Source organism: Hyla sarda, chromosome 9 (genome assembly GCF_029499605.1).
Source record: "Hyla sarda isolate aHylSar1 chromosome 9, aHylSar1.hap1, whole genome shotgun sequence".
Taxonomy (NCBI): Eukaryota; Metazoa; Chordata; class Amphibia; order Anura; family Hylidae; genus Hyla; species Hyla sarda.
In genome coordinates this window covers 91394345-91418817 of record NC_079197.1, presented here as the reverse complement: position 1 = coordinate 91418817, position 24473 = coordinate 91394345, and the positions used below count along the sequence as shown (strand labels likewise).

The 24473-nt window shown below is 38.1% G+C and overlaps 1 protein-coding gene across 4 annotated transcripts in view; it reads right to left on the bottom strand.

The window, feature by feature from the left end:
- GRIA3 (glutamate ionotropic receptor AMPA type subunit 3) overlaps positions 1 to 24473 on the bottom strand; it is a 386650-nt gene that overhangs the window by 144815 nt on the left and 217362 nt on the right. For all 4 annotated transcript variants that reach the window (XR_008847817.1, XR_008847815.1, XR_008847816.1 and 1 more), the window contains exon 4: positions 15569 to 15756. Coding sequence is in view for 1 of the 4 variants with exons in the window: in XM_056539722.1 (XP_056395697.1) it covers positions 15569 to 15756 (188 nt within the window). In the remaining 3 variants the exon portion in view is untranslated. The remainder of the gene's footprint in view (positions 1 to 15568; positions 15757 to 24473) is intronic.

Here is a 24473-nt window from a genome sequence, read left to right as displayed (position 1 = left end):
CCACAGCATTATACTGACACATCATGCTGCACAGTAGAGATGGTATTGGGCAGGTGATGAGCAGAGCCTGGTTTCCCTCCAGAAATGACACTTAAAACTAAGACCGGAAAATGCCATCAAGGTTTCATCAGACAAGAGAATCTTGTTTATCACAGTATAAAAGTACTTTAGGTGCTTTCTTGTAAACTCTACATGCGCTCAAGACCGTAGGCAGAATTGTTAAATTGAGTGGCAGAATGGATTGCACTCAGGGCCCAACACCTCGTAGTGCCTTGAATAATCATGCTGATCTGCAGCCTTGAAGTCTCTCTGATTTTGCTGGCTTCCACCAGTGACAAATAAATCAAGTCCATGTGAAGCTCACACAGAGAAAATGTGACCTCTCATTGAGGCGCTCATCCAAGGATAGCCAGCATGCCAGTAAGTAATGAAGATAAAATCGGCTTTATTGTAATGACAAATGCTACACACTCACACACCTGATGAAGAGCCCAGTTCAGGCTAGAAACTTCTGAGTGCATAGCGTTTGTCTCCTTATTAACACAGTCTGTTACTCCAGTATCGCACTTTTTTTTTTAGCAATGAGGCTAAGGCCTTCCCTCACATGGATTCCGACTATCCAAACATTTGCAGTCCACCTACATGCATACTGCTGCAAAACTGTTTGTCCCTGTAAATTGGCTTCACAAAACTACTCCTTCTCCTTTTACAATGGCTCAAGGAACTAACAAATTGGGCAACCTGTGCACATGCTTCTTTTATCCAAATATGGCTACTATGGTTAAACCATAGCAAATGGTTTAACTATGGTTAAACCAAGCAAAATAACTCTCCCATCCTTTTACCCTTCTCTTTCTTCTTCTCTTCTCTCTTTTTTAGTCCTTAGTTAGTTTACTTGATTGGAGAAGTACATATTTTCTGTTCTTGTCTACACATGATGGGAAGTGCACAAACAAGTCTTGTGGCCGTCTCATGCAGAAATCCCTGGGTAGGATCTGAATTTTCTTTTGTATAACATATACAGTGGGGCAAAAAAGTATTTAGTCAGCCACCAATAAGAAAACCTTTGGAGGGAATTGAAAGTCTGTGTTACCCAAGCCCCAAAACATCACTGCTCTAGAGGAGATCTGCATGGAGGAATGGGCCAAAATACCATCAACAGTGTGTGAAAACCTTGTGAAGACTTACAGAAAATTTCATCATTGCCAACAAAGGGTATATAACAAAGTATCGAGATGAACTTTTGTTATTGACCAAAAACCTATTTTCCACTATAATTTGCAAATAAATTCTATAAAAATATATATTACAGTTCTTTTATAATTATATACTCCTGAATTATATGCCTGCTTTGTACTGTTCAATATTACAGAATGAATAAGAAAAAGCAACAAAAACATCATGTACCACAAGATTACACTCAGCTATACGTAATTCACTCTATTCAGTAGTAGTAGGTTAACGTTTTGTTTGGATTTTATTTAAATTTATACTAAATGGGCTTTGAAGGTCTGGAATCCAGTTAATGGTATTATGTTCTGATGTGCAATTTATAGAACTGAAATGGGGAACAATGCATGGCATCTCTTTCTGTAATAATCTTGAAAGCTCTTTAGTGAGCATTACACATAATAGCCTATTCCACAAAATGTAAAACATAAAATAAGCCTCTCACACTTCAAATATATAATAACACATTACTACTCGCATGCTTTGTATTTAAACTGACCAATTTTCCTGCAGCAGAGTCAGCTTAGGTAAATCCATTTTGCCCTGAGGTTTCCCATTTATTTTACCAATAGCCACTGTTAACATGTATATTGTCAGGCCTGTCATCTCTCTTGACATATCTGATATCCCCGAGTCAAGCACTCTAGACCCTTGAGAGTTTTTGACACTGAGGCTAAATATTACCCTACTACTTACATGTATACTGCAGGGGAAATGTAGTATTACATGGCAGCAAGCCAGATAAACAGCCATCCATTAAATACACCAAATGCCCACCAATTTGCCACAGCAAATCTGCCAAGGCAATCCATGATAAGGCATATGGACTGAAGTTCCTTCATGGGACAACCCCTTTAATGTAATGTGTTTAGGGTGCTTTAACTGCAGATAAGGGGACTATGACTATATAGTTTTGTCCACAATTTACTTTAAATAAATTCTGTATTTAAAATCACTTTTTAGAAAACAGATTTATCAAACAAAGATGCAATGCATGGAATGATGAAAATAACATTTGGTTGAACAAAACATGAGTTGATAAATCTGTTGGAAACAGTAGAAATGCTGCAAAGTCTCCATCTCCCCATTACCTTAATGTGTTCTAGGAAAATATTTTGATCCCCCCCCCCCTAAATAAACCCAGTGCACAAAATTTCACCAATAGGAAATACCTCAGATTGTAAAACTGAAAACTACCGTACATGGTTATCAACTGCTCTGTATAAATAGAGTTCCAGAATATCCTTTTAACTACAGTAGTATATTCAGCTATTGTGAACACTGGCATTAGTTTAAGACTAGGGCCAGTGTTAGTCAGACTGTTGACAGACAGTATAACACCATTTGTAAAATGTGATATTTTGTTTTGAATCAACGATTTTAAGAATACTTCTGTATCTGATGGAATATGCAATATTTTTTATTTCATAGGCAATTATGTTCATGCCTCCACGAAACAGCGGCAAACTGCGATATATTAGTGTATTATGAATGTTTACAGGGGCTGTATATGGCTGAAATCCCTTCTACAGCTTGATAGCAGTCTAGCCTAATATGCGTTAGAAAGACACAATATATACCGTATATATAAAATTGATCCTTTTGGCCTCCATTAGGAATGTCTGTTGTATGAAATAGCATGGACCCCCACACTATTACTTGGAGCTACAGATGTAGCAGAGTTAATTTTCAGAGTTGAAGAGCATTAACTAGATGCCTTAAACCAGTAAGCCTGACTGTTCTGCTAAATCCCATGTGATGTATGTTGCACTGTATAAGAACTATGTATGAAGGATACCACTAAGTGTATGCCAGACAGACATAGATTCCCTCTATGTACGTCTGATGGACACTGCTTAACGTAGCGTGAAAGAAACCGAAGATACTCTGCAACTGCTTTAAAAATCTGCAGTGCGCCTAGAATCTGTAGCCTATTTTTTATTCTGTTTACTACTGAGGTTAGTAAAAAAAAAAATATTTTATTTGATATTGTTATGGAAATTGTGTGCATATTCCTGAAAAATAAAATTCGTTCAGCAAACACGCGATATGTGAACCCAGTATAACATCATTTAAAACATCATCACACACGCATGAAGCTTTGCTCTGAGCGAGACTGGCAGAGAAGAGTGCTGTATGCATTAGCTACAAGTATGATTTTACAACTGAAAGGGTCTTGGAACATTTAAGTTTTAATTTAGCTTTTTGTTAGCAGTCTGCACATCATGTCAGCCGGCTTGTAATTGTTTCATTAGTGATTAATAGCTTTTCAAAAATGCAGCACATGTCTTCCCAGCATACCTTGTCCTGTTCTGAAGTCAGGCTGTAGATTCTGGTTTAGCTAAGTAAGCCAGAACCAATCACCCACATGAATGCTCAACTGAAGAAGATGAAAAACTAGCTTGGCTTTGCATGAGGGAAGGCAAGATGCGTTGAGCAAGTAAATCTATTAAATACTCATACAGTTAGCACTTATGGAGAAGGCAGAAGATTGAGAAGTAACATGGAACAGTGCAGAAGGATTATATGGGCTGGATTTAGATCCAATACCGTACAGTGTTACTACTCTGTAAACTCATCTTTCTGTGTTTAACATGGAAGGACATGTTTCTGAATAAAGAAATGAGATGCACTAAGGTATACTAAAGACAAAGGGGTTACCTAACTGATTATCTGACAGCAAATATACTATTGGCATCTGCTTCGTTTTCAATGACTATGTGTGCCACTTTTCCCTTTGCCCCATTTTCTAGGTAGACTGCTAAGACGAAAAGCTAAGGAAACTGGGTAACATGACTGAAGGATCAGGTTAGACACAGGATCTTTTTGTTTTCTTTGTAAAAACGTGGAATTCATTAAAAGCCACATGTTGTTTTAGATAACTTTTTACAATAATGTGTCCTGTGTGTGTACATGTTAGGAGTAGCACTCTTTCTGTCCATTACGCAATCTATATATGGCATTTTCATCAGATTGCTACTCTGTAAGCTTTATCCTTTAATTTTTAGTTATCCCTGAAGTAGTGGGTGAAACCTAGCCTTTATGATGTCTCCTATATACTGCATACACACACAAACATACAGAAGAGGGGACCATACTCTTCTATCTCTTTATAGTATTCCATAAAAAGTAACAGCAGCATCAGCCGCAGCAGCATGAAGGACATTATAGAGAAATACGGAACAGTCTAAGCTTTGATTCAAGCACTGGAAAGAAATCTATTATTTGCAGTGAACTTAAACACTAACTTTGCAATCTCTGCTTATGGCTCTCACCAATCACTCCTTCTATCACCTCCCTCTTGATTCCTCTCCAGAGACTAGTATGGGCAGCATGTAACTTGAACCCCCTATGAGCTGCTAATCTATCTTTAAAGGACATGAAGAAAGGAAGAAATTGAGCTAGTTTTGAGTGAATACATTTTTAACACTCCAGGACACAATTTGTATGTGGTATTGCAGCTCAGTTAAATTGAAGTGCATGGAGCCAAGTTGTCATACCGCATACCTGATCATAGGTATGGTGTTTTTGTTGTAAAAAAGTATGGTATAGATTTATGTGATAATATCTGTAACTTTTGTGCTGTAATTTACAGTCATTTTGTTTGGTCATGGGAGATCATACCCCTTCATCTAAGCTCCACTCACTTTAAAAAAAAAAAAAAAAAAAGGTGTCGAGAGCAGAGTAAAAATGCCACTAAGTTTCAAATTTGTGCACAAACCGGGTGTGCTTTTGTGAGTTTAGGCCATGGCCACAATGCAGACACAAAAAAATACATCCTTACAAAAAACAACATCATTACTTTTGTCTGTAACTGGACTTTGGGTAGCGCTGGTTAAAATGTTTATCATTTAAAATAGGTTTTGACAGTTTAAAGTGTACTTGCAGCTTTAAAAATGTTTTTATGGATGAAGATCTAAGGAGGAGATTTATCAAAACCTGTCCAATGGAAAAGTTGCTGAGTTGCCCATAGCAACCAATCAGATTACTTCTTTGATTTTTAACAAGGCCTCTGCAAAATGAAAGAAGCAATCTGATTGGTTGCTATGGGCAACTCAGAAACGTTTCCTCTGAACATGTTTTGATAAATCTCCCTCTAAATGTTCAGACCCCAGCCAATTGTTAGAACAGGGGGGGCTGAAAAGTGCAGCCGACTAAGACAATCCCATAGACTTGTTGGTTCGCCTTGCTTAGCACACTCTTCTCCCAGCTAGTTCCAGCTATCAGTCACAGTCTGGACAATCATATCCAACCAATTAAATCTTTTAGTCAAGTTAGGACTAATGCACAAAACTGAAATATAATGCTGTACATGCTCCTAGCTGTATAGACCCTTATAGATGTCTAAGGGGGCTATAACTGTATCTTTGTATGGCTCTGATTTGATATGTAAGATTATGGACACTGCTTTCTTATTAAATCCAACAGAAAAATAAATTGTCCTTACAGGCTGCTCTGTAGTGTGAATCCCCCCTAACACGATGAATGATTTATCCTTTTGTCATTCATGAGTTCCGTTGAAGTTTATTTGCAGTCTATCTGTACACTGTAAAAAGAAAGCTAACTTGGCAGCAGAAGATTTTCAAATAATCTACTTTTTCTTTTCCCCTTGAACTATAGACTGACAGCATATTACAGGAATCCATGGTTGGCTGAGGAGCTTCATACTACCGACTGCTGTAATGTGACACATCTGTACTGGGAAGCAAAGGGCGGGCGGGAGTCACCTGAAGCACTATAGCTATAGTTCCATTAATGAAACAAACTTTTATATGTATTTTAAATAAATACAATAATAAAAGAGCCTTAAAATAAATAAATAAATAAAATAAAAGAGCCTTTTCAAATAAAAAATCACTAGTAAATAAAAATAATAAATAATCATTGTTGAGCTTCCCTTCAGACATTAGAGCTATTATGTCACTCATTTTCCTAACCTGTTAAATAAAAACAGTTTTATTTAAAAATTGCATTAAAGGGACTTTGCCATGATGACAATGTATCGCCTATCCATAGAATAGGTAATAATTAAGGTCTTTAATTGATGAGTATCCAACTTCTGGGACCCCGCAAGAACAGGTTGTTGAGTTACATTGTTAGAATGGAGCAGTGGTTGAGCACTACTGCACTGTTCAAACGTTATGAGACTCCTATAGATAGGTGATAAGTTGTCATTATGGCAATCATCTCCTTTCAAAGTCTGGCTGGTTACGGAGTCCAAAGGTGACCACAATTACAAAAGCAGCCAAATGTGCTGATGGATTCTGTTTCTGTAAGACCAATAAAAATAAATGGATGTTACCGAAACAACATGGTGTGTAGTGCTACATTGTTTAATAAACTCCCGTTTACTTATTTGGGTTTTAGGTTGAACTTGATGGACTCTTGTCTTTTTTCAACTTTACAAACTATGTTCCTATTTATCTTGGCAATTGGGGCACAGCAACATGCTAAATTTTTTATATTTGATAAGAAGATGGCCAACCTTTTTAAGTAAAGCTGTGACGTGTTTATGATTGTTTAGACTAGTTTTAATCATAGAAAACTTTAGCTGTGGTTAGTGTAGAACTACACTTTGTTTAGTATCCAGTAATAATAATATAGTAATAATGGATTTTATTGCTATGTGCATTTCATCGTATTGTAGCATTATTTTGTTAGTGTTCCTTTGAACTAAATATTCATCCACATGCTTTCTCCCTGCCAGATGTTCAAAACCAATCTCATACAATGAGCTCACTGCTCACATCCAGCAGCTCGAAGCGTTTAGATACTCTACAAGTAATGAGAGAAGAAGCTAAAGCTGTCCAGCTAAATTGTTAAGATAAACAACAGTAGATTGGAAAAAAAAGCATTTTCATAGGAAGAGAAATAAGCAAGAGAAAAGCTTTCCAGATCACGGGATCCAAGGTCAAGTAAGGGCCATAGTTTTGTTTTATCTGGAATTGCTGCCTAACTGAACTGGCAGAAATAGCATTTGACTTAATGTGGCATGACTGGTTCTGTAAGGAAATAATAATACACCAGCATTTGTTCTGATGAAAAATGCTTTTCAGCACCAATCTGAAAACAACCATTATTATTATTGAGACAGAAATTATAGCCCTCCTCTTCAAGCATCTGCCCCAACAAATCACACACTGAAAAATGGAGCTCAAATTCATAGCATGCACCAGGTCTTCATGCAAAAGCAATGGAATATTGATGGTCTGCAAACTTAAAAATGTAGTATAAACTGCCAAAATGCTTATATTTCTAATTAGTGATGGCAGACAGAGGGAACCCCCCCTTTTCCCTAAATTATTTTAATGCCATGATCACTATTATCCAGAGCAACTGTGGGCTTAAACTGCTGGGATTGAAGCAGGGCCCTGTCTGTATATTACAACGAGGCTCTCGCTGATGCATTGCACATGCACAGTGACAGTCACACATTAAATGAGCATTGTCAGATATAAAAAACTTTTTTTATTATGTAAATCTTGGCAAAACAATAGTTTTTCTAATATACTTCTTTATAAAAATGTCACATTTCATTAAAGAAAACTGCCTTTGAAAATCCCACCACTAGAGGTTCCCATACCTTCTAGGACACTGATGAGTCCCACAGCAGCATGAGGGTGTCCAAGGTACATGGACACGAGAAGGCTGATTAACAAGGCTGCAGACGGAACACAGCCTGCAGCAATACTACTGTAACACAGAGTTTCACCTGCAGTTGCAAAACAACAACTCTAAGCATACCTGGACAGTCAAAGGATGTCTGGGCATGCTGGGAGTTTAAGTTTTGCAAAAGCTGTAGGCATACAGCTAAAGGCAACACTGCTGTAAAAAAAAGAGTTATCCAAAAACTGTATCTCTGACTATTTCTACAATAATCATTGCATGTGTGTGTCTGTGTGTGTGTATACAGCATAAATGCAGAGAGGAAAGGGTTTCATAGCAAGGCTGCTGTGCTCCTCCAAGAGCAGTGAGTCAGCAGAATGAGAGAAGAGGAGGTGTCATCACAGTGTAGGCACAGTTCAGACAATTGAAAAGACATTGAGCAGCTATAATATGCTATTTTTTATTGAAATATCGGTGATAGAGACATAAAAAAATACATGTACATGTTCAAAATGAGGTACTGAGTAACATATAACAGTTTTTTTTTTATTTTATTTTTTTATCTGACAGGTACGCTTTAAGCCCTGATCTTCCAAAATTCTATTGGATGTAGCCAATACCTTGAGCAGAGCTTGGGGTAAATGTGTAGGTGGTTATACTTCAATACACTACATAAAAAGTGTCTCAATTTCTTTTTTCCAAATTTGTGACTGAATTTTTTGTTTCAGTTGAGGAACAGTTGGCATAAGGGTTTTTGTGGAAACAGCTAAGGAAAAAAAATATTTCCTTTTTCTTGGATAACTCCAGCAAATGAATCCCTGGAGCTTACATAGTACATATATTTACAACCCTTGTTAATTACAGAAGCAATCACAGTTGTTTACTCTTCCAGTTAAACAATATTTCATAATTAAATCTCCTTTAAAGGGGTACTCTGCCCCTAGACATCTTATCCCCTATTCTAGGTCTGGCAAAAAATAGGAAAATGTTCTCTGAGGGTAGGGTCACACACAGCACATGCGCAGCGTATTTCACTCTGCAAGAAATCTGGGCGCAGGAAACATGCTGCGTTTGCACTATGAGCAGACACACAGGGCTTTCACTGCTGGAGCCCTGTGTGTGCAGTGAGGTTTGGAGGCGGGCTACGCGTCACAGTTACGTTTGTGCGCTCGGCCCGCCTCCAAACCTTATTGCACTCATAGGGCTGTGGCGGGCTAATCACTGTATGTCTGTTAATAACTCATACACAGTGTATTTTCCGCTGCCAGATTTCTCGCAGTGTGAAATGTGCTGTGTATGTGCTGTGAGTGACCCGTCCCTTAAGCTAAAATCTGTTTCATCTGAACTGCTTATACTTGAAATTATGTTAAAGCCCAGAAAAGGCACTCTGTACTGTAGGATGCGATTATTTTTGTACATATTTCTATGCTGGTACAGAATGACCTTGGCTGTCCCCAAATGGATGCTGCTTTATATAGACTGTCATTTATATAGACTGTCATTTTCAAGCACATTCACTGATCATAGCTGCCAATTTTAGAACAAACCCCCATTTTGCTAAAATTTTTGACTTTCTACAATATTACATTACGCATGGCAAGTGAAAGCTGAGCAAAAAGTAGTCAGGACACCAGTTGCCAATCAGAACACCAGTTGCCGATCCAGACCTACAGCCTGGATCGGCGGCTGTGGCGTCGTATATATTTATTCTTTGGGGATCAGGGATTTGCCTTATTTATGGAGCTATCTGTACATAGCAGGAGAAGTTTAGGAGGCCAGCATTATCTTTAACTAGTTGTAGTGTGGATATAAATCTTGGACGTTAATATTAACTATATCGTATAAGGGATATTTACATGCATTGGAGGTACATTGATTCCCTTAAGGTTTACACCTCTTGTGGTTCCGGCATAGTTGCTGGAGCCTGTGATAACAATCTAGTAGAGATATCTGGTCAGTGTTGGATTAAAGGGGTACTCCACCTCTAGACATCTTATCCCCTATCCAAAGGTGGTCGTCACACCCCCTGCCATAGACTTGCATTAAGGGGAAGGGCCGTGATGTCATGAGGGGCGGAGCCATGATGTCACGCTGCTTCGGCCGCTGTATCGCCCGTCATTACGCACAGAGCAAACTCGCTCTGTGCAGGAATGATAGCGGGGTGCCGCAGCGGCGATCCCCGGGGTCCCCAGCAGCGGGCCGCGGCGATCTAACATCTTATCCCCTATCCTTTGGATAGGGGATAAGATGCCAGGGGCGGAGTACCCCTTTAAGTGATTCATACCAGGATAATATCATCCAACAGTCCTACACAGTATCCAAAGGATTCACAGTCAGATTATACTACAAGCAAAACTCCAAGGCCCTAATTTAGGGACACACCATCTGTTTCATGTTATGCTATGTCTGTCTAGCTACTGTTAATATCTGCATATTCTGCTAAATTCATGTTTTTCATCTACACTTAGCTCCGTATATTGTTGTATTGCTTACATTATCCCTGATCTTATAGTATTATCTTTTTTGTATATGGAAATCCCCTGATGAGCCGTTGTATGTTATTAGATACGCAGGGAAACGCGATAGGGATATCTAGATGTTCATCATTGGAGAATTATACTATTTTTTTGATTTATGCAACTGGTGTTCTGAATATTATGTTGCTATAAGGTTTTTTAAGACTTTAATAAATTGTTAAAATTAGCTTCTTAAGTGTTGTTTATGGTATAATCATTTGAAGCTATGGATACGTTGTGTTGAGTTGTCAGTGATAGTGAGCAAAACGTAGGTAGGCTTCTCTGAAAGGGGTCAGGCCTCCTCTATGCATATTATTACCACAACCATCAACAAACCATCCAACAGCATGAGATAATGTGTAATATAACCTTTTTAGTAAAAAAATAAAATAAAATAAAAAAGCAGTAACTTGTAATTCTTATATAACAAAAGAGATTGAAAAACCTTTCAATACAAAATGATTTATCTTCTGAATAAAGTAGCAATATGATCCAAGGCATATAGTAGATATAAGCCATTGATACATAAACTAAGAAAGATGAACATGAACACCACAGCCAATTATTTCTTTTACAAGAGGATGGCAAAATTACTGAAGATTTATGTATCTTGTCTCCTCCGTCAAATGTTAACAACCCCCATAGGTTCTGTTGGTAGACATTTTGGGTTGGTATTGGGATAAAGTAGTAAGCACTGCTGACTTGCTATATTCAAACCTACCAGGGTAACTAAATCACTACTACAGGTCCCTCAACACTCCAAAAACACATCCATAGGATAAATCAGACCTAAGGCCCCATTAGAGGCAGAGAGTGCTAGTCTTGCATGCCTTGGGCATGAATAACTGTGAGACTCTACTGTCAACTGTCGACAGAGCATGTTCTTTATTACATCCTAAATAATGTTATCTTTGTGCCAACAGGTAAGATTATTAAAAAAAAAAGTCTAATAAGGTATTTATGTATCAACCCTCAAGAAGTGTTCCTAGTAGAAAAGGTTTGGCTACAAATTACCTTCAGGTAGGATCGTCTTTTGTTGGACCTTGGGGGCCCATTACAGTGTCAGAACCTGGGCACAGTACGGTGCTGTTGACTATGATATATGTCTGCTAAACTGGTTTCCATTTTAGGAACATAACATGAGTGGTGGGTTTGAGCTTCATTATTTGTAGTTTGTTATATTGTATATTTCTTTTGGGCTTGTTCTTGTACTTTTTACATCTTAAGACATGTAAGTGATCTTTCCCAATATATACTGCTTTTGTTACAACACTTTAAAGAATATAATGACTAATTTTAAGTAGTGATTATATTGTTAAACATTCAGAAAATATATATTTTGCTCTCAGAACTAGTAAAAATGTATTGGACAGTTTATGATGCTTTATACATAGTAACATAGTTCATGAGGTTGAAAAAAGACCAGAGTCCATCAAGTTCAACCTATATCCCTAATTAGTCCCTACTGAGTTGATCCAGAGGAAGGCAAAAAAACTCTCATACTAGAGGTAAAAATTCCTTCCTGACTCCAAATATGGCAGCCAGAATAAATCCCTAGATCAACGTTCTGTCCCTATAAATCTAATATACATAACGAGCGATGTTATTATTCTCCAAGAATTCATCCAGACCCGTTTTGAACTCTTTTACAGAGTTTACCATAACCACCTCCTCCGGGAGAGAATTCCACAGTCTCACTGCTCTTACAGTACTGCTCTTATACAATATACTTCAACGCCAGGTACACACGGCAGAATTTCTGCACTGAATTCTGCATGAATTTATAGCCAATGCACTTCAATTGGATTCTTCTGTCCAATTCACACAGAAGAATTTCTGCTGTAGAATTTCCGCTGCAGGAATTTGATTTAAGTGAAATCATGCTGAATTTTTAAGCAGAATTCAGTGCAGAAATTCTGCCGTGTGATCCCGACCTAAAAGTAGCATCTTAAAGGGGTACTCCAGTGGAAAACATATTTTTTTAAATCAACTGGTGCCATAAAGTTATACAGATTTGTAAATTACTTCTATTAAAAACAAGCTGAAAGAAAGATTACAGAATAAACAAATTTAATTTGGTCTGAATGTTTGCCACTTGTTTTGCACACATGGAGAGCAAATTTTAAAGGGCCCTTTTGACTTTATTACCATATTAACTATTTATTCAGAAAATATCCAAGATTGGTTTACCAGCAAGTGCCAACAAACTCAAGCCAAAATGTAATCGAGAGGATAGCAACATCTCAGCAACATCTTGTTTAGTCTGACCCATTACTACTTGTTTAACATGAACTGAATGCAGGAGGGGATGTGATTATTGTAGTACCACACTTTCTGACTGATGAGAAGGACCATGACAAGTCCTGCTGACAACACGAACAACCTTCAAGGAAACGGAGAAAACCACCTGGACATAGAGCAGAACAGCTATGACTAACTAGTCAACAGAATCCAACTGCAAGAGATCAAGAAGTGACCAAGAGGTTGTACCATTAACCCCTTAAGGACCAAGCCCATTTTACCTTAAGGACCAGGCCAATTTTATTTTTGCGTTTTCGTTCTTTCCTCTTCACCTTCTAAAATCCATAACTCTATTATATTTCCATCTACATACCCATATAAGGGCTTGTTTTTTTTGCGTGACCAATTGTACTTTGTAATGAAACCTCTCATTTTACCACAAAATGTACGGCAAACCCCCCAAAAAATTTTTTAGGGAGGAAATTTAAATGAAAACCACAATTTGGCAAATTTTGGAGGGTTTCGTTTTCACACTGTACACTTTACGGTAGAAATGACATGTGTTCTTTATTCTGTGGGTCAATACGATTAAAATTATACCCATGGCTAGATACTTTTATATTTTTGTACCGCTTAAAAAAAATCTAAAACTTTTTGTACAAAATCTGTAATCTAAAATTGCCCTATTTTGACCACCTATAACTTTTCCATTTTTCCGTATATAGGGCGGTATGGTTACATGAAAAGGGCGTGGCTTCAGGTACACCAAAAATTGTGTCAAATTCTGTCACAAATTCTTGTACTCCTTTAAACCAATTAATAGTTGGTCTGATTGCTAGACAGTCTTCAGATGCACCAGATTTAAATGCAGATTTTTTAGCTTCTGCATTTGGCTCACAAATCCCTCTGTTTTGCTGCTCACTCATTCTGACATCCACTGCTCAAAAAGAGGTGTGTCCCAGGCAAGCACTGAGCCTGCCCTCCCTCACTATTCATTTACTTTTTCCCTGAGTCTGCTGTGCTGGGTCTCTCTCCTGTGCTGGACAGGAGAGAGCACACTGGAGTGCTAGTCCCACCCTCACTTACTGGAATTTTTTCCAGCCTGTGCTTCAGCTGGGACAAACATTATGCTGCAGTTGGTCATGTTCTGGATAGTAAAAGGACCCCTAGTGGCCTTTTATACAAGCCATGATTTCTATAAAATAAGATAACATTTATTTAATGAAATATATTAGAAAGTGTATTGTTTTGCCAAAATGTACAACATTTAAAAAGTTCTTAATTCTGACAGTGCCCATTAAAGTTTTTTTGTTTTTTTTTGTGACATTGGACAAACTTTGGACCGAAGCCCAAACACAGGAAGTGCAGCCTGGAGTGCTGAGGGGTGTGTGTCCAGCCTCATCCAATCATAGCTCCTCTCAAACTTAACTGCCATATGCTGTTGGTTGGACACACCCCCCTCAGCACTCTAGGCTGCACTTCCTGTGCTTGGGCTTCGGTCCAAAGTCTGTGGATGAGATGGGGGAAAATGTGCTTTGGAGCTTTTTTAAGCACAGATAAAACATAGAAAACTTCATTTAAAAAAAAAATGAAAGTATATTAGAAATATTTTGTATTTACCATAAGGAGTGCAATAGCAAAACATTGTTTTAATGAGAGTGACCATTTAACCCTTCCATTACTTATCAGTTGCTGTATGTTCCAGAGGAAGTTATTTTCTTTTTGAATTTCCTTTCTGTCTGACCACAGTGCTCTCTGCTGACACCTCTGTCTATTTTAGGAATTGTCCAGAGTAGGATAAAATCCCCATAGCAAACCTATCCTGCTCTGGACAGTTCCTGACATAGACAGAGGTGTCAGCAGAGAGTACTGTGGTCAGACAGAAAGGAAATTCAAAAAGAAAAGAACTTCCTGTGGAGCATATAGCAGCTGATAAGTACTTGAAGGATTAAGGTTTTTAAATAGAAGCAATTTACAAATCTAATAAACTTTCTGGCACCAGTTGATAAAAAAAAAAAAAAATGTTTTCCAGGGGAGTACCGTTTTAAAGGCAGTTTGCAGTGCGCTCCAGTGCTCCCTCTAGTGGCAGCTGCAGGCAGTCTCCATGCTATGTTTTAAATATCTGATTATGCAGGGGATTTGGAACTCTGTATACGAAAAACAAAGCTCTATCTGCTGCAAAGATTTATGGAGACATGAATCAGCACAGAATGCTAAACCTAAAAATGACACGATGATTAAAGATGGCGATTAACTTTAAACGTTTAAACATGCGTTTTCCTTAATAAAGAAAAAAAGGAGAAAACCTAAGGGAAAATATAAAGCAAAGGGAAGGGAAACAACTGCACATTGTTGATCGTCACAACAAGCCTTACTCTGTATCTGTCACGCTGGTCGTGAAGCAAGGTGTTTGCATTCACTTAATTCTGTTATGCTCCTTGCAATTAAACTGATACATTTTCTTGTAATGATATTCCCAATAGCAGCTTTTAGACTAACTTAGATATTTAGACAATACAATTAACACTGTCTATATATCTTTAATTGTATTATAGGCTTTCATTCTGCTTGGATTTTCAATACATAAAACATTCCTGAGTCCCTGTTTAGCATGGAGAAGCAATCACCAAAGAGAAAACCTTCTACAAATTACTTCTTCAGTATGAGAGCGAGACAGATTTTACTTTGCAGAGGGTGTCACACAGAATGTATTAACAATGACTTCTCCAAAGCAAAGCTCTTGGCTCATGAATGATCAGGAAGCATGACCAGCTTTACATGACTTGACCTTTCATAAGATGTTGATGTTCCTTCTAGAATTGCCTTGGATTCCAGTTATATTCGGTATTTACAGCCAATATATGCTGCAGAGTGCGTCAGTAATAGAAGAATACAGTCATTTTATCACATGGATGGTTTAACATCTACTTTTCTACAGAACTCACAAATATATGAAATCTAGAAAAGACGTGTACCTGTTCCAAAATTGTATTTATGCGTTCAACTTCGCAGTCGATTACAAATCTTTTCTCCTGACGTCTGTCCATTTCCTCGATGATGCGTTTATATTCCTGAACATCTTTTATATTCCCCACAGATCTAGCTGTCACTTGCCAGTTGTTCTGTACCGCTGCCTCCATAATGGCCTGAAGAATAGAGAATCCTGAGGAGGAGAAATGACACAATCAGTCTCTTTATTGTTAAGAATATGAAAAGAGAGCCTTCTAATAAAAAACATTATTGCAAAACGGTTTTCAAGGCGCATATATCATACAGGCACACCGGTCCAACCCTGTTACTTCATGGCCTGTTATCCACTTATTACACTTTAATAATACCTGCTGGCAGGACATATTTTTACATACAGCATTCCCTCAGACTAAGATGGCAAGTTCCATGTTGTGAGGAATAAAAATAGATTAGAAACCTGAAAACTACCAAATAGTTGGATTTCTAACATTTTCTCTTTCACATTCTCAAAAATCGTCATTTTCTGATAAACCAGCACTTCAAAGATGAGTGGCGCTGCCCTAGGGGTCTTCTTGACTTTCAATTCCAATCCCAATGCAGAACAATATGGGGTCCTAACTATATCTAAAGTATTTGCATATTAAATGTCAATTCTCAATTTGAAAATTGCATTATAAGAAATTACTGTACTCAATAGCAATCTAAGCATAGTACTTGGATGATGAAGGGACCTTTACTAGTTTTACATGATTAGACCTTTTTTTTATGAGATATCAACTGATTCCTAAAATCAGCAGGAAGCAAAAAAGAAGACACTGAATCACTCCACAGTTACATATGAAAAAATTATAAATATTATTTATTATAAGCACAAAACTGCATACAATTCATAAATCAACATGCATTAATATAAAGACGGGTCACGGGAGAAAAATCGCAACACCCTATGCCCAGTGCCAATACCTAAAACATGGTTACATAAAGCTGGATCCAAGCCTACATGAAATAAAGTTTATCTAATGAAAGTGCATACTGGTATATAGCAAGAGGCAAGGTTACAGACAGCAAGTGTACAAGGTAGAAAGTGATGCATCTTATTTGCATCTGAAGCTCTCGTAAAGAAGGGGTACTCCAGTGGAAATCATTTTTTTTTCTAAATCAACTGATGCCAGAAAGTTAAACAGATTTGTAAATTATAGAAAAGATAATAGCTTATACCTCTAGGGCCTCACCACCCTTGGTGCATAATGATAGAAGTGGAAAATAAAAGTAGATATAACAGCGTTACTAATATATAAAATTTTAATAGTAAATATGAACAAAATTTACACATTTGACTGGCACTGTTGAATGTTAATCCCACTGGGCTCTAGTGGGAAAAAACAGGTAATTAAAATAGATTCAGTAAATTGTACAATAGTCCGGTACTCCGGTATAAAAAATCCGGAAACAAAAAATGCAAGTCCCGTTTTGTAAAAATTAAGTGCACTTGAAATGATAAAAAGTCAATCTCCCGATTTAAGATATAAATGGTGTTAAAATGTTAATTCTCACCATTAGTGGCTCAATGGTCCTCTGTTGATACGAAAGTCCCACTCTGTTCTCGTGCAAGGGGGCACGGCAGTCTCGCTTTCCTCTCGCAGCCCCCATAGCAGGGGGGTGCGATGTGATGCTCCGTACCGCAAGCTCCGATGGCAGGGGAGCGCGGTAGATTGTTCAGTGCTGCAGGCTGTGCTCGTTCACTGGCTGCCTCTAGATGGTGTGGTACTGATGCTCCGACAAGAGTGTCAGTGGGCACAGGAGCGATGGGCACGGGAGTGATGGTGAGTCTAGCAGCGATGGTGCATCCAGGAGCGGGAGTGAGTCTGGGGATGGTGTCCCACGTGGAGGCTTGAGCTACGGGAGGTAGTTGGAGGAGATTTAACTCCTCTGTTGCCGGGACTTGCAAGTTTGCAAGCAGACATTGATAGCAGTAATGTGAACAGTGTCAGATACCTAGAGGCGTTTCGGGGTGCTGGGAATTATAGTCCTCCGACCCCTTCCTCAGTAGAAATGTGTATATAGTAAAACTTAGTGGTAACACTGTTTTTATAAAAGAGTCACACCTTGTTGGTGATTACAACAACTATAGAGAAAACCCGGTTTTTGGATCATGATGGATGTCTCCTAGATCTGACAAATATATGGAGCGGAGCAACTCTTCCAAATCATTCAGGGAAATCGAATGGAACCCTATTCACACCCGGTTTCCCTGAATGACCGGGTCAACCATACCGTTCGCAATGCAACAAATTGGCAACAATGTCTGAAAATATTGATTGCAGGTAACGTGTCCATAATGTTACATTCATACATTAGGTAACTTATTGGGTACATTCAGAAACTTAGAATTATTACAACTTAATAGATGGAATATGATAATAAATAGAAATATTAATTAAATAGAAAATAGAAATATGTATATATACATGTGTATATATAAATACACATATATATATTAATGTCAATGAATGCATAAAAGTATGATAAACAGCTAATGTAAAAATGAAAGAATGTAAATAATAATGATACTAAAATTATACAAATAAAAATAAATATAAAAAAAATGAAATAAATTGTGTATGTGCAAGAGACAGTAACAGTAGATTGAATACAATAAATTACAAAAAACGAAACATCTGGAGCAGAGGATGTACAGGATGGGGTTACCATCAAGCCACGGGCTGCCGACAGGAATAGACACATGGCAGCGGGCGGTGGTCGGAGAGGAACCCCATCATAGAAATCCAAACAGCTCGAAACTGGAGTTCAAGCCCTTTGGTTCCATCGATCCAAATTCGTATATCATTTTGCTTTCGGCCCTGGACATGTTAATCATATAACTACCCCCCCCTCCAATCTGATTTGATTACTTGGAGTCCCACAAATTTTAAGTTTGATGGATCTCTATTATGCATTATTGAAAAGTGTGTTGATAATGGGTGTTTTAAGTCTCCTTTTTTGATGTTATTAATGTGTTCTGCTTTTCTTAATTTCAATGTTGTTTTTGTTCTCCCCACATACTGTTTTTTACAGTCGCATTACAAAATGTATATGACTCCTTTTGTATTACACGTAATGCATTCATCTATTTTCCAAATGAAATTGTTAGTCCGAGATTTTACTTCCACAGTTTTTTTGGGATCTGAAGTGGTGTTACAATTGTTGCATACTCCACAATGAAAAAAGCCTTTAGTGGAAAGCCAAGTTTTACTATTTATACTGGTTGTGGGTGGTTTTATAGAGGGGGCAACTGTTCGGCACCTTCGTATATATAATAGAGGGGTGGTGTGGTAGTGATTCTCCTATGATTTTGTCTTGTCTTACGATATACCAGTGCTTCTGAATGAGTTTCTATACTTTTCTGTGTAGATTGTTAAATGGCAAAATGATCTTAAATTCCGGTGTTTCTTTTTGTATTTTTTTACTATCTACGCTGAAAAATGTTGTCCTATCTAATGATTTTACTTCGTCTAGGGATTGTTTTAGGGTCTCATCTGGATATCCCTTATCTATGAATTGTTTAGTAAGGACCTCAGCTTCCTCCAAAAAGGTATCATTATTGGTGCAATTGCGCTTTGAGCGGCGATACTGTCCAGTTGGCACATTAAGTAACCAACGTGGTAAGTGGCAACTATTGTATGTAATGTAACTGTTTTCTGCTGTAGGCTTAGTGAATGTGTTGCAAATTAATTTGTCTTTTGATGACTTAATCTGTAAATCCAAAAAATCTATATGTGAGGTGCTAATAGTAGCAGTAAAATTAAGATAGTGTTCATTAACATTTAACTGGTGGATGAAGTGTTCTAAATCAAATAAGGACCCGCTCCAAATCAAAAAAATATCGTCTATATACCGTCGCCAGAGCACTAGACTCGCACCAAGTCTGGGGGTGATGACTTCTTCCTCCCATAATGCCATAAATAAATTGGCATAACTTGGCGAGAATCTGGTGCCCATGGCAGTACCGGTTTGCTGTAAATAAAAATCACCTTCAAAAAAGAAATAAGAACAGGTGGACTTTATAACACAGGCAATCCACTTTATTCTCACTCACAACTATTTCTTTTTCGAAGGTGAAGTTATGCCAATTTAGTTATGGCATTATGGGAGGAAGACGTCATCACCCCCAGACTTGGCGCGAGTCTGGTGCTCTGGCGACGGTATATAGACGATATTTTTTTTATTTGGAGCGGGTCCTTATTGATTTAGAACACTTCATCCACCAGTTAAATGTTAATGAACACTATCTTAATTTTACTTCCACTATTAACACCTCACATATAGATTTTTGGGATTTACAGATTAAGTCATCAAAAGACAGATTAATTTGCAACACATTCACTAAACCTGCAGCAAAAAACAGTTACATTACATACAATAGTTGCCACTTACCACGTTGGTTACTTAATGTGCCAACTGGTCAGTATCGCCGCTCAAAGCGCAATTGCACCAATAATGATACCTTTTTGGAGGAAGCTGAGGTCCTTACTAAACAATTCATAGATAAGGGATATCCAGATGAGACCCTAAAACAATTCCTAGACAAAGTAAAATAATTAGATAGGACAACATTTTTCAGCGTAGATAGAAAAAAATTCAAAAAGAAACACCGGAATTTAAGATCATTTTGCCATTTAACAGTCTACACAGAAAAGTAGAGAAAGTCATTCAGAAGCATTGGGATATTGTAAGACAAGACAAAATCATAGGAGAATCACTGCGACACCACCCCCCGATTATATATATGAAGGCGCCGAATTTGGGGATAACAGTTGCCCCCTCTATAAAACCACCCACAACCAGTATAAATAGTAAAACTTGGCTTTCCACTAAAGGCTTTTTTCATTGTTGAGTATGCAACAATTGTAACACCACTTCAGATCCAAAAAAACTGTGGAAGTAAAATCTTGGACTAACAATTTCATTTGGAAAATAGATGAATGCATTACGTGTAATACAAAAGGAGTCATATACATTTTGCAATGCGACTGTAAAAAACAGTATGTGGGGAGAACAAAAAGAACATTGAAATTAAGAATAGCAGAACACATTAATAACATCAAAAAAGGAGACTTAAAACACCCATTATCAACACACTTTTCAATAATGCATAATAGAGATCCATCAAACTTAAAATTTGTGGGACTCCAAGTAATCAAATCAGATTGGAGGGGGGGTAGTTATATGATTAAAATGTCCAGGGCCGAAAGCAAAATGATATACAAATTTGGATCGATGGAACCAAAGGGCTTGATCTCCAGTTTCGAGCTGTTTGGATTTCTATGATGGGGTTCCACTCCGACCACCGCCCGCCGCCATGTGTCTATTGCTGTTGGCGGCCCGTGGTTTGATGGTAACCCCATCCTGTACATCCTCTGCTCAAGATGTTTCATTTTGTAATTTATTGTATTTAATCTACTGTTACTGTCTCTTGCACATACACAATTTATTTCATTTTTTTATATTTATTTTTATTTGTATAATTTTAGTATCATTATTATTTACATTCTTTCATTTTTCCATTTTTACATTAGCTGTTTATCATTCTTTTATGCATTCATTGACATTAATATATATGTGTATTTATATATACACATGTATATATACATATTTCTATTTTCTATTTAATTAATATTTCTATTTATTATCATATTCCATCTATTAGGTTGCAATAATTCTAAGTTTCTGAATGTACACAATAAGTTACCTAATGCATGAATGTAACATTATGGACACGTTACCTGCAATCAATATTCTCAGACATTGTTGCCAATTTGTTGCGTTGTGAACGGTATGGTTGACCCGGTCATTCAGGGAAATCGGGTGTGAACAGGGTTCCATTCAATTTCCCTGAATGATTTGGAAGAGTTGCTCCGCTCCATATATTTGTCAGATCTAGGAGGCATCCATCATGATCCAAAAACCGGGTTTTCTCTATAGTTTTAGTAATCACCAACAAGGTGTGACTCTATTATAAAAACAGTGTTACTACTAAGTCTTACTATATACACATTTCTACTGAGGAAGGGGTCGGAGGACTATAATTCCCAGCACCCCGAAATGCGTCTAGATATCTGACACTGTTCACATTACTGCTATCAGTGTCCGCTTGCAAACTTGCAAGTCCCGGCAACAGAGGAGTTAAATCTAGTTTTATTCCACCCTGCCCGGCGGCACTTCTCCTCCAACTACCTCCCGTAGCTCAAGCCTCCATGTGGGACGCCATCCCCAGACTCACTCCCGCTCCTGGATGCACCATCGCTGCTAGACTCACCATCACTCCCGTGCCCATTGACACTCTTGTCGGAGCGTCAGTACCACACCATCTAGAGGCAGCCGGTGAACGAGCACAGCCTGCAGCACTGAACAATCTACCGCGCTCCCCTGCCATCAGAGCTTGCGGTACGGAGCATCACATCGCGCCCCCCTGCTATCGGGGCTGCGAGAGGAAAGCGAGACAGCCGTGCCCCCTTGCCACCAGGGCATGAGAACAGAGTGGGACTTTCGTATCAACAGAGCACCATTGAACCACTAATGGTGAGAATTAACATCTTAACACCATTTATATCTTAAATCGGGAGATTGACTTTTTATCATTTCAAGTGCACTTAATTTTTACAAAACGGGACTTGCATTTTTTGTTTCCGGATTTTTTATACCGGAGTACCGGACTGTTGGACAATTTACTGAATCTATTTTAATTACCTGTTTTTTCTCACTAGGGCCCAGTGGGATTAACATTCAACAGTGCCAGTCAAATGTGTAAATTTTGTTCATATTTTATTTACTATTAAAATTTTATATATTAGTAACGCTGTTATATCTACTTTTATTTTCCACTTCTATCATTATGCACCAAGGGTGGTGAGGCCCTAGAGGTATAAGCTATTATCTTGTCTATATTTATACTTTACTGCCGTAGGGGTCCGGCTATAGCTTTAACAACTTCGGTCCTTGTGTTGTGAGCTGCACCTTGCTTTCAGATTTGTAAATTACTTCTATTAAAAAAATCTTATTCCTTCTAGTAGTTATCAGCTGCTGAATACTACAGAGGAAATTCTTTTCTTTTTGGATTTCTTTTCTATCTGTCCACAGTGCTCTTTGTTGACACCTCTGTCCATATCAGGAACTGTCCAGAGCAGGAGAAAATCCCCACAGCAAACATATGCTGCTCTGGACAGTTCCTAAAGTAGACAGAGGTTTCAGCAAAGAGCACTGTGGTTGTGACAGAAAAGAAATCCCAAAAGAAAAGAATTTCCTCTGTAGTATACAGCCGCTAATAAGTACTGGAAGGATTAATATTTTTTAATAGAAGTAATTTACAAATCTGTTTAACTTTCTGGCACCAGTTGATTTAAGAAAAAAAAATTCCACCGGAGTACCCCTTTAAAGGGGTTTTCACATGAATCAAAAAAATTACCACACTGCCACCTCCAGCCCGTTAGCAGTGGCAGAGATGGTCATGCACCGAAAACAGCAGTTTGCAAGACTCCTATTGACATTAATGGGAGTTGTGCAAATGGCGCAAGAGTTATGTAGTTACATAAGCTGTGGTTCCAGAGTAGTTTCCAATTTATGTAAACAAGACTGCGCCATGTGTAACACAGTTTGCACATCTCCCTTTAACGTTTTCGGTACTGGACCATCTCCGCTGGCCACAAACAGGCAAAAGATGGATGGATGACCATCTTTTTGATCAGTTGGCAAACACTTGCTCATCAGTGATCACTTGCCTTTGATATATTTAAACATTGTCATTCTTTGGCCACACATCTTCCAGTGTAATAGGGTATGTGTGACCGACAAATTACAGATGGGATCATCCGGGGATCATTTGTGTGCCCCTGCCCACTCAATGACCAAGTTGTGTAATAGACTCAAAGAATGACTGGAGATCTAGAAGAACTGCAATCGTATGGGTGGGGTCCGGCTGTGTGATACAGCCCTAGTAGCCATGGAAAGGTAGTAAAGAAAGTAACAAACTTGCCGTCTTGTCCTGGGTGAAAAAAAGCCAACACACTAATTTAAGATCTGCTTTATTTTTGTCACCCTCTCTTCTATGTATGCCACTGCTTCTAATTTTGCTCCTTTATATTTTGAGCCAAGCTTTCTCTGTTCTTCTTCAGTGTTATTTATGACTGTGCATATTAATGTTCTGGGATGCTGTGGTCCTGGCTCAGCATATCTAGTTGAACATAAAATGAATCAGCCTGTCTAATTGTCTAATCCTCCCCAGGAACTGACATCCAGCCTCCATAGGCAGCAATCTAGACTTGGCTTTAGTCTTTGTAGCTTATCTAGTAAGGAATGCATGTATTTACAAAATCCAGGTACTGCTTGCTTAGAACAAGTATTATGACTGAAAAAATAACAACTCATGGAAGGATCAGTTCTTCAATGCACTGGAAATGTATTTCTGTTACAATATATGAAAAGTGAACACAATGGACCAAGAATATCATGAAATCAGTGGTTGGAGCTGAAGCTGTAATGACCTTGCACTGTAAAGGTTGTGCAGAGCTTATCACATTGTGCTGGGATATTATCTGCACGTATTTCTATATTTAATTGCACATGTTTACTTTTGCCCTACTGAGAGGCGTTTGCATAGCAACACTGAAGGGGATTTATTTTAATACAAAGTGATATCTCTGCCAAAGAGAAGAGAAATTCAAGTAGCAACAAGCACAACATGCACATATAGGGGGAGATTTATCAATCAGACTGAAACCCTAATTGTCTGTTTTTTCCCATAACAACCAATCACAGCTCAACTTTCATGTCTTAACAAGCTCTTGTGAAGTGAAATTCGAGCTGTGATCGGTTGCTATGGGAAAAAACGGACAATTTGGGTTTCAGGCTGATTGA